General features: G+C 39.9%; 1 protein-coding gene and 1 long non-coding RNA gene across 4 annotated transcripts in view; one reads left to right on the forward strand and one right to left on the reverse strand.

The window, feature by feature from the left end:
• The window catches only part of LOC124463141 (long-chain fatty acid transport protein 6), a 44,435-nt gene extending 39,751 nt beyond the window's left edge, over positions 1–4,684 (reverse strand). Inside the window, exons 1-3 of one of the 2 annotated variants that reach the window (XM_047014899.1) lie at positions 3,748–4,682; positions 2,946–3,149; positions 1,731–1,889 (exon numbers count right to left, since the gene is read on the reverse strand). In XM_047014899.1, the coding sequence (XP_046870855.1) occupies positions 1,731–1,889; positions 2,946–3,149; positions 3,748–4,225 (841 nt within the window). In that variant the 5' untranslated portion in view covers positions 4,226–4,682. Of the gene's footprint in view, positions 1–1,730; positions 1,890–2,945; positions 3,150–3,747 lie in introns of both variants that reach the window. The other variant, XM_047014901.1, reaches the window with a different exon arrangement.
• A 659-nt stretch (positions 4,685–5,343) lies between these two features.
• On the forward strand, positions 5,344–6,114 carry LOC124463171. 2 transcript variants are annotated; one of them, XR_006955536.1, is made up of 4 exons: positions 5,344–5,387; positions 5,469–5,544; positions 5,664–5,745; positions 5,877–6,114. It is a non-coding gene; the product is annotated as an uncharacterized LOC124463171 (long non-coding RNA). The 2 variants fall into 2 exon arrangements; XR_006955535.1 differs by having other exon boundaries at positions 5,350–5,387; positions 5,880–6,090.
• The last annotated feature ends 5,769 nt before the right edge of the window (positions 6,115–11,883 follow it).

Raw genomic sequence — 11,883 nt, forward strand, 5'->3', positions numbered from 1 at the left:
AGCAATCATATTCATAATTTACACTGTTTAGATGCCAGGCTAAGGTTACACACACATTTTCAGTCTTGGTCTGTGGACCCCGTGAAGTAGCCCTGGCCACCCCTTGGCCACCCCATATGTAAAAGTCTGGTTCCGCCACTGACTACAGCCAAATCTTCGAAAAACCACGAAAAAAAATTCCTTGCTGGAAATGTGTGATCTTTGTCAGGTTCCTTTGTGCCTGTCTTTATTAGTGGTACTAAAACTATTCTGTTGGAAACAGATTCAAGTTAGCCTGACGTTGTCATACTCTTAATTCTAGTCAGAATATGAGTCTGATAACTCTCCGTTGGGCTGTGACTAAGGGGCGTGTTTCAACCGAACTTGTAAAACAAATGCCTCTTTGCTCAATTGGATAGACCTACAACCAATCAGAGCAGCGTAATATGTTGTTTGTTGAAAAAGGAATTCAACCCAAGCGCTCTTTCGTGACGTTGTTGATTGCATTACTGTTGATCATCTGTCCATCATCGTATAAAGCCCGCCCTGGCAATTTCATTGGTCCGACCAGTTCCTGGTTGTATATAGTTTGTCCCCAATACGAGCCCCTCCAGACCCAACTTCCTGACCAATTTTTTTTGTGGGCGGAGCTAAGTTGGGCTGGCAGCCAGGCTACATTCAAGTGGAAAGTGGGTAGAATAACTTGAGTGTCAAAGAAAGTTTAAGTTAAACACTAGAGACATTTAAAACAGTAGCTCCTGAATTGTGCTTTTGGCATTGACTTCCTTTGGGAATTTGGCTCTGAGTTTGGCCATGCAAACAAATTGTAGATTTTTCAGAAGTTAAGACCTGGGAAGGGCTGGCAGGCATCACAATAATCAACAGAGATTTGTCTTGGAAGTCTTTGAGACAAAGCATACAGTAGTGTATTAAGTACTGGGTGTCTATGGGTGTGTGCAGCCACTTCCTTTGGGCCAGAACAAACCATCAACTTTTTTCACAACTTGTTCACACAGCTTGTTGTTTCAGAAAGTTGGGAAGACAAAGTCATTCAAAGTTTGAGAACATGAACATCACATTTACTGGGTGCCTGAACAAGTCATCAGCTTTTTCTGTACATTGTAAGATTCTAGTGGGAATGGAACCAGTGACCATAAGTGATACGTGCTATAGTTGCTGAGCCATATTCAACTAAAGCAGCACTTTTAGTTGACTACTTTTCTGCTCCACATACTGTATCTGGAACAAGGTTGATGAAAGCTGCAGGTCTGCTGAGACCCTCAGCTCCTTTAAATCCAGATTGAAGACTTTACTGTTTGCTGTTGCCTTTAATTGAACCAGATTCAAGGTTATCAATGTCTGCATGTCACTCCTGCATTTTATTTCTTAAACTGCACTGCAGCTTCTATTTTATTTCTTGCTTTTTGACTGTTTAATGCTTTTAATGGTCTATGTGAAGCACTTTGAATTGCCTTGTTGTTGAAATGTGCTATACAAATACATTTGCCTTGTCTAAAGGGCAACTAAGTAAAAATTTATATTTTTGCTATACACAGACGATTTCTCCCTCCCACAAAAAATAAGAGTCTTGTCCACCGCTGTGTTAATTTTCAAAGTAAAATGCATATAATATATGTATGGAACAATCAATATTTTTACTTTACTAATCCAACATTTATGCAGGCACTGTAGGTGTATAGTAAATGCGTGTATTCATACACATTTGCAATCAAGTAAACAGTCGATCTTACCGAGTTCGATGCATCCACCAATCCCCAGCAATGACGCGGTCATGTGGTAGAGAGGTAGAGGAATGTAGATGTTGTCATCAGATCTGGCTCCACACAGACGAAGAAATGACATACTCATAGCGGCTTTGAGATGTCCCACTCGGGCTGCCTTAGGAAGTCCTGGAACAGATAACAGGACTGGCCACTGAAAATAATAGTTCCTTTTTTTAATCATTATAATAACTGCTTTAGTTATTATTTCCGGATGTTGAACAATCTTTTGAGTTCATGTGATCCAAATATGACTAAAACATGTCTGTTACATCACACTTTCATATCACATAGAAATAAAAACGGATTAATTGCTTACAAAAGGTGTGGAAAACCTGGATATATAAAAATAAGTCACATATCACCAGTGAATTTCTGAGGCTGGGATGTTTCCTTCAAATGTCGTAGAAAACAATTGCCATCCAAATGCTCACAAAAGTCTTTTACCTAAATACTCCATAATAAGCTCAGAGTTCAGCAAATTTTTGGAAGTGGCCTGATTTACAGGGTGTGGGTTTTACTAGTATACAGAGTAATGGTGGATTTTCAGCCTTTTTATGTACATTTAGAATAAATTCAGCAGTCCTTAAATAAATAAAGATTTTTTTAAAATATTACACATTTCCCCACAGTAAAAAGTTGATTGTTTTAGACACTGCAAATTACAACTTTCACTGGGACCCTTGTTGGCTGAGGAAACGCCTCTTGATCAACTTATATTGGTGTTGAACAAAGTTGTTAAAGTGGTTAGCACTGTGCCAGTTTAAAATACATGGGTAAAATCAAGTCAGTGAATTTTGTTTAAATTGATATGTTGGTTACCTTTCCGATAAGATGGAAAAATGCATGTGTGGGCTAGCTGTTTTTTTTGGCTATTTTGAGGTAGTTTGATCTGTTGGCTTCTATTTTACACTGTATCTGTGGCATTTGTTGTGAAGGCTTTTCCATTCAGCTGGCCATTTTATCATGCTATCAATTAAGTGGTTTATGCTACAATGAGTATACATGACAAACATAAGAAGGATCTATAAAATCTATTTTACTTAACAATCTCTGCCTTTATAGCTCAGCCAATGAATCATTCCAATCCATCATGCATTCCTTCATTTTAATTTGGGATTTTACAGCTATCTACCCAAATAATGCTTGTAAAAAAAGTAATGCAACGATATTAAAATGCTATACCTGTTGTTCCTGAGGTAAAGATAAACAAGAAGTTAGACATGAGGTCAACTTTAGGACGGTTGAGTAAAGGGTCAGACGAGGCTTGCTCCACCTTGTCCAGTAATGTGTTGACCGACGGATGAGGTGAGCTGGCATCAGACACCCATACCTTGATATTATTCTCTTCAAGTGTGGGCAAAATGTTGTCAAGAGAACTGACCAAATCTGAGAGAAAGGAATACAGGTAATGAAAAAGTTGTTTGCTCAAAGTATATTTTTGTAGACTGGGGCTTGGCATCACACTGTGCTATTGGGTACGTCAGCCTATAACATCCTTCAATGCATACATTTAGCGTCAATGTTTAAAAAGGAACTTTGGTCACTTATGATAATAAATCTGAAAATAGGATCTAATCTTGAAGATTACATAGTAATCACGGTATGTGGTTTGCCAAACAAGATCTTGTTTAGTTATCAAAATGGGATTCTTCAGAGCTACTCCTATCATGTGTTATCATTTCAATAGAATACTTCATCCAATAACCTACAGGTTAAGAACCTGAAGTACTGAACTTGTCAGGTCAGACACAAAGCACTTTTGTTTTAAGTTTAATATAACCAGACCTAGGTGGTCTTCTACACAGCATAAGAAAAAATCGGGGGCAATTATTAAGTTATGCTACATTGACTTGATTCCGTATGTCGTAAATTTGATTGTCAAGGGACTGGTTTGGAAAAGGAAAATGTGAATGTTACAGATCTACATGAATAGGCTACAAAGCTTTTCTTATTGACAGCCCTGACAAATTTGCATGTGCAATACCTGCGCCAACGACGAGTGATTTCGCACCACAGATTTCAATGCAGTGGAGAAGTGATTTTGTCTTGATGTTGAAATTGAGAAACGCAACTTCGCAGCCCAGTTTGGATAGTCCGAACCACACACAGATAAAATCAGGCTCGTTGCTCATCAAAAGGGCAACTATATCGCCTTGCTTCAAATTACCCACAGTCTTCAATACTGTAGCAAATTGGTTACTTCTTTTATCAACATCCTGGTACGTGAGAGTCTGATTTTCGAATACTACGAAAGGCTTGTCAGAAGTCTTCTTTGCCTGATTGAGAAAGCAGTCGACGTAAGTAAATACCCCTCTTTGCATGCGAGACATCAATGCCTTTCCGACCATACGAAGTTTCAGGTAATAAATCAAATCATCCCAAAAGAATCGGTAAAACATCCGTTGGTATATCAGAAGGGAGAAGACTCCTGCACTAAATGTACTTAATATCCATGTTATCATCTTTTGGCTACGCAAAAGGGCGTGACTTTGCTCTGCTATGCTCTGGTGTGCTCTGTAACGAATGTGAGCTTGTGAAGTTTCAGAGATCTTTACCCTAAAGATTTAAATGCCTCCTGTGAACGTTGTAACGCGCATGTCCAAGGAGCAAACTATTATGGCGAGATATTGTGCAATTTTACGGCGAGTAGGATAACAGCTAGGCCATCAGTTGTCCATTAAATCACATTGGATTGTTAGGATGATGATAACAAACATCAATACTTCTTAAAAATATAGAATGATACAAATCTCTAAATCTTTCTCCAACAAAACTGTCATGGCTTGCATAAGTGTGAATGTTGGTAAAAAGAAAACACACATTCATCAGTTTTACTATTCTTGTCCAATCCTATGGGCAGGGGCGGTCTTTCCTACAGGCGGTATCCACCCAAGCCCCCACCCCTCGCCCCTCGGCTTGAAGCAACGGCCCCGGTGGATGTAGGTGGTATTGCATGTACGGTTAGGTTTCCGACTCTTCCGGTCGTTTTTATTCTATTACAGTTTTTCACAATTGTTAACACACAAAAAGCAAAACTTTGGCACAATTTTCACAACCTTAACGTCATGTACCAATTGCTCGACCCAATTTATCACTACTTTACACTCCCTTATCTGCATTAGACTCTGACTTTCCTTGTTTACACACTGATGTCAATTACACATCACCTTGTTGTCAAAACATTACACACAATGTTCAGTTGTTGCACACACTTCTCAAGTAAAGTCTCATAGCATCAACCTACAACACACAACTATTCAAATCTCTAAACACTCAGGTCTGGTGAGCAATTTGCGATCAGGACTGCAGCATAAAAAGGGCCTTGAGCCTCTGTTTTGTTTGGTGAACAATGGAGAACTTAGAACATATAAACAACCAGAGAAGGAGAGGGGTAAGAGTGAGAGGAGGACGAGGAAGAGGACAAGGAAGAGGACGAGGAGGAGGAGGAGAAGAAGATGGAGGTGGAGGAGAAAGAACGGTGATCTCTAATGAGATTCGGGCCACCGTGGTTGACCATGTGCTCAATCATGGTTTGAGCATGAGGAAGGCTGGCCAGAGGGTCCAACCAAATCTCAGCCGCTTCACAGTTGCTGCCATCATTAGGAACTTTAGAATGGAGAACAGGTATGAATTATATTTGCCTTGTGCACTGAAATATTGCATATCAATAGAATACAGTGTGCTCACTGTATTTGTATTTTGCAGGACTGAAAGAGAACCACGACGTGGAGGAAGAACATGCACTTTCACAGCCGAACAGGAGACTGACATTGTGAAAATGGTTAGTGAAAACAACACTAGCACACTCCGACAGATACAAACCAGGATCCTGGTTGACCATGCTAAATTCAGAAACATCCAGACCGTCAGCCTCTCTATACTGCACCGTGTTCTCCGCAGGAATGCCATGCGGATGAAACAAGTGTACAGGGTCCTATTTGACCGGAACACAGACCACATCAAGGATTTACGGCAAGAGTTTGTAAGTCACATACATTCAGCACTGACACATGCATGTATTGCACCTGTAATGTGTCTCACTGTACCCCACTGTGTTGACCCATCTGTGTCCATACTATACAGTAACTTGCATTATCATGCTGTCTGTTCCAGCAGATCCAGGAGCATGACACAGCTAATGAGCTAAATAAATACATATTCATTGATGAGGTTGGATTCAACCTGGTGAAGAGGAGGCGCCGGGGCAGAAATGTCATTGGCCAGCACACCATTGTTTAGGTCCCTGCCGAGCGTGGTGGGAACATCACTTTGTGTGCTGCAATGGGTTGAGCAGGCCCGTTGACAGTGCTGTACTGTTCAAAAAACTTTTTTTATTGCATACTGGCTGTTTTATGTTTGACTATGAACAAATTTGGCCTACACTGAGACATTTTACAAAAGTTGAAATGGCTCATTCTCCAGAGTCATTGTCATTCATATGGGGTGTTCCATTTCGAGAATTGTGTTTTCAATTTTGCACTACTGTGTGCTGTGAATGCTTGGTAGTGTGCAGCAAATGCTTATTGTGTGTACTGTTGTGAATGGTATGTGTGTGTCATTTGAAAATATGGCTGTGTGTACCAAATGAGAACACAAGTTCCATTTTGTAAACAGGTGAGAAATTTGATGGCAAAGAGTCATCTTGCAAAGGGAGTGTCAGGTTTAGCATTTTGTGTGTGAGGTTTTCAGTTTTGTGTGTTCCGTTTTTTAGAAAGACGTTATTGTTTTGAGAAACGTGTGTTAATAATTGTGAAAAACTGTAATATTAATTGTTGAATATGCTGAATTTCTATTTTGACCGAGAGATGTTGTACTTAGGGCAGAAGAATAAAGGCTGATCTTGTAAGGCTATCAACCTGCCCCCACCTCCCTTATGGTAAAATATGGAGTTACTGGATGGAGTCTCAACTTGATGGCTCTCACATCTGTGTAACTTACTGTAGCGTTGCTAGACATGTTGATAAGTAAGGGTCAAGATTCTGGTGTGATTGTAGTTCTTGGATATAAAAGGAATTGTGAAGCATTGTTCTGTGGATTCTTGATCTCCTGAGACCTTCCCCTTAGCTCTGGCTTGTCCTACTCCTTTTTCCTCACCTCATGCTTTCTATCTATGGTTTACAATAATCATGTTAGAGTAGGCATAAGAGTTAACTTCATTGATTGCATTCATTTGCAAAATGATTATTTAACCTTAATTTGACCATTCTTGCTCTGATTTAACCCATAGAGTCAAATAACTGTAATTCCATTGGTATTGGCATTATTTGGTTAATGTTAATACACTGTTCAGTTTCCCATCTTCCTTCAAACCATAGAGGAATTAGTTTCAGTTGTTTGGCCAACATATTGACCTCCAACAATGTTGAAATAGATTTGCTGAAACAACAGTTACAGGACGGTACATCATGTAAATTGTAGGGAATCATATGAATCATGAAAATTGTAGGAACAATAGCCGATAAAAATAGGCTACTCATTGTTGCAAGCAGGGATGCGGGTTCCTCCGCAAATTGGCAAAATATTATGCTGTGACAAGGTAACAGCCGATGCTCTGCTCAAATTAAACTACACAACATGCACAATCAGGATGACCAACAAGATTATATTAACTAACCAACAATAACATTACAAACATCTAATTGAATGAACACAACAACTGAAATCCCTCGCACAGCTTTTGTAACCAAACTATTTTCCACAAGTCTTTACGTTTTTTGACATGCCGCACTGCATGCTGGGTACCCAAGGGTGCTGACGCTGATTATCTAGCTGTGCTCCGACTGCGTGATATAAGTATTAGTCAGCTTTGGGACAAAGGTTAAGAAACGGTTGACATTTCAAGGTGAAATTACGCATGGTATTTCAGAAGGATGTCTGCCTGTTTAACTAAACAAGTAATCAAACTTATGACAGGCCAAAAGACTGCCTGGATTCCAGTGTTGTGCATGAACGCGTTCAAAAGAACGCGTTCATTGAACACGTTCATTTTTATGAGAACAATGAACTGAACGAAACTTAATGACAAATAATGAATTGAATGGTGAACACGTTCATATTATCGGAGGTCTAGCTAAAATGTTACGGAATGTTTTCCTTCTCTTAAGGACTGACGCTGTCTAAAACGAATACTTGCACCATGTAGTTGCTCAGTGCCCGTAAAATGTTTGCTATGTAGACTAACCTAAACTAACTAACTCGACTTCGCACTACGTTACCCATGATTCATTCCACACACATGAAGACCAAACAGCAACGCTAGGTTGCTAGGTAACGGAAGCTAACTAAAACGTACGATCTAGGCACCATGACCACGTGAATGCATAAATGTCACAAATGAAATGACATGACATAGGCTATATGATCATTTTTTATAACAAAATAGCAAAATACAAATGTAAACAAATCTTTTTTGTGCAATTTAGTCCAATGCTTCTGTGGCTTTCAGTGGTTGTTTATGTGGCTAGTCCATATATTAAAGCAATAAATATAACAAATAATACATTATTTATATAGCCACATATTAAAATAAGAAAATAAAGACACATTTACATTTCCCAAGTATCGTAGCTACCAAAGGCTCAATTTTAATCTTAATTATCGTATTTGGAGGATAATGATCGTGCATCTGGCAACACTTCTTGCTCGCGCAAGAAGGTGGGACGTAAGGGAGATACACTTGTCAAAACTTGTAAGGGCGTAATTAATAGTTTGTTAAAGACATGTAGGTTATATGGTACAGTGGTCAAGACCCGGAGAAACACAAACATCCAACGAGACGAACTCCCAGACGTTTTTGGAATCCCTGCCGGACGCATTTTTAGGTCTTGAAAAGAGGACATGTCCGGGTAAGAGAGGACGTCTGGTCACCCTATGTGTTAAAAAACAAAATTAATTAATTTCCGCATTAAAACTATGAAATGAACTGAACTATGAACGCGTTCAGAATTTAAATGGTGAACTACGAACGTGAACGATTCATATTGACTTGTATGAACTGAACTTTGAAGGAGTTCATGAAAGGTATGAACGTGCACAACACTGCTGGATTCGAACTTATGACCTTGTACTTCATAGGACACCGTTTCAACCCATTGAGCTACCCTCAAGGATGAGAATATGTGGTCAGTTACTGTACAAAAAAAGGAGGCCGTTTCTCCTGTAGCACGGATTGTTTGATTCGGCCAAAGTTTAAACAGCTGCAATTCAATGATCTTTTGACATATCAAGGTGAAATTGCGCATGGTACTTCAGAATGATGTCATCCTGTTTAACTAAACAAATATTCAAATTAAAGACGGGCTGAACGACTGTGGCTGGATTCATACCTACGACCTTATACTTTGCAAGTAGCCGTCCCAGCACGGTGAGCTATTCTCAGTGATAGATAGTTTCAAGTTTAGTAAATGTATAAAAAAGTTAGCTGTTTCTCCTGTAGTAAGCGTTGTCAGATTCAGCCAAAGTTGAAACAGCTCTAATTCAATCATATTTTGACATACCAAGGTGAAAATGTTTACGGTACGTCAGAGTGATGTCTTCTTGAAACCAATTAGGTTTGAAAAACCATGAGTCAAAATTATATTTGATTTATTGACACAAGGATATTGAGGCAATGTGGATATTTACATTAATACACCCCTTTCAACCATTTTGTATTGTATTTCTTATTTCATGTCACTCTATATACATACATCAATTTTACACATCTGTATAAAATTTCAAATCAATTTGACCTTTTTTATAAGAGTATTAAGATTAAGATTATTTTGAAGATTTTCCCAAGTTTTCACTGTACAGGAAAATCCATCATGGCAGACCTTATGGGTCCTTGAGGCTTTTTTGTTCCCCATGAGAAATGAGGCATGTACACCAAGTTTCAGAAGAATGGGAGCAATGGGTTGGAAATGCCATCACTTTGAAAATTTGGTGTCCCATATTTGGTGTGGGGGTACCCACTCGGATGTAGTATAACTGTGCCAAATTAGAAAATGCGTTGCATTACATGGTTGCCGCTCGACTATGCGGTCTGTACCAGGCGACATTCTCACTCAAATTTCAAGACTTTCTTGACCCAAATCAAAATTCTGATGCGACAGATCAACCTACTTTGGTCTTTTTAAATCTAACCAATCACATTTACATTTAGTCATTTAGCAGACACTCTTATCCAGAGCGACTTACAGTAAGTAAAGGGACATTCTCCCCGAGGCAAGTAGGGTGAAGTGCCTTGCCCAAGGACACAACATCTTGTGCAGCGAGAAACTGACAACCTTCAGATTACTAGCCCGATGCTCTACCCGCTTAGCCATCTGACTCCCTCAGACGTTTGTACTATCCGTGTGGTCGTTTTGCCATTTAAAATGCCATCCTTTCCCGGTTTTCTGCAACCACGTTGCGCGCGCATCCCGAATGTTTACAAACAAATAATTGGTCTATTAAGCCCCATTGTACCGAATTTTGTTGAAGTTCCACCAGAGTTCCACTGGGAGTGATCGCAGTCGAGTGCAAAATGAATGGGAGTCTATGGAGCTAAACGGCTAAATTTGTCTCTTTCGCCTGATTGTCGTTGATAAATCTCAGATTTGATTGTAGTTTTTGCATGTTCAACATGGATTACAGGTCAAAAGTTGAATGAACAAGTGCTTATGTCCTTTCGATTTCTTACAGGGTAAGTCGTTGTTGCCCATGACACGCTAGCATTCTGCTAACGAATGCGGATTGGTTAGTGAAGGACTGACTACGACCAGAGATCCCGCTTGATGGCATCCGAAGTATAACCAGAATGTCAGAGCATTGGCAACATTAGCAACAACATTAGTAAGCCAAAACTCTTTCTAGCATGTGTATTGACAGGGAGAACCTGTCAGCTGTGTTGTCGATGCCTCGAGAGAAAAGTGGAAGTAACCAGAGCTTGCCGTCAAGCAGTAGCTCTGGTCGTACGATGTGTATGACGTCAATGACCTTTTCAAGGGCTTTTTAGAATGGTAAGGCGACTTTAAAAAAATCAAACACACAGCGGCGTCTATTTTTTGCCTCCCCTTTCTAATTCAGAATTCAAATTACTAGACAAAAAATGATATCCTGAGAAAAGTGGATTTTGAGGGGTATAGCTCCATAGACCTCGATTCATGCTGCATTCGACCGTTGGCGCCCTCATATGGAACTTGAGTGGAACTGCAACCAGTTCAGAACCCGGAAGTTTCCCGAGAGTGGGAGTTCTCCCTTTATTAGACACTAGGGCTGTGTTTGAAATGTCTTAAAATGCGTCCTTCCTTCCTTCCATTTAAGATAGCGAGGTCTGTTCGAAATGTCTTAAATCTTCTCTTCCTGTCTAATAAGATACCTTGAAATACGTCACATAACGGTCATTTTTTAAGATAGCACATGAGCTGCCTAGCTGTCTTAATGGCGGCACGTATTACCCATAACTCTGTGCGCGGGGTTACCGTGAGCAACAAGTTAAACAGAATCCTTTGACCGCCATTGCTCAAATTTTTTACAATTCATATTTCAGCTAAACGGTACTTGTAAATCAGCATCTGAATAAAAATGTATCGAGAAGTGGGCAGTGTAGTTGCTGAAAATGTACTTATTTTATTGATGACACTCCTAATTTGTAAATTTGCTCCGACTTTTCGATAACGTACAGTAGCTAGCATCGCAGTGCAGTGCAGACACTAGCTAGTTGCTGCGTTTGATCATAATCCTATCAAATGAGTGAAATACAAACACAAATGTTATGAGCTATTGAGCCTATATCTAACACAAGTTTAAATACAGCTTAACTTGACTTAGTGTGACAATAAACTCAATGCAATTGACTGCCGTTTTAAGATACCTTACCCCGAAGAGAGCTGTCTCGTTAGACACCTGTCTAGTAAGACATCAAGGATCAAGACAGCTGCCTAAGTTTTTGAACAGAGCCCATGTGCGTTCGACATGACCCGACTTCATGCGGCGCTGCAGCTGGCTGCAGGCGGCTGACTTGAAACAGTGAATTCTGGTTAGACTTTTTGTCCGACTTGAGACGGGGCCGAGGATACGTCACTGTGACGTCGCCATCAAAGTACCGTAAGATTAGGTGCGTTCGACATGACCCGACTTCATGCGGCGCCGCAGCCGG

Source organism: Hypomesus transpacificus, unplaced genomic scaffold (assembly GCF_021917145.1).
Source record: "Hypomesus transpacificus isolate Combined female unplaced genomic scaffold, fHypTra1 scaffold_27, whole genome shotgun sequence".
Taxonomy (NCBI): Eukaryota; Metazoa; Chordata; class Actinopteri; order Osmeriformes; family Osmeridae; genus Hypomesus; species Hypomesus transpacificus.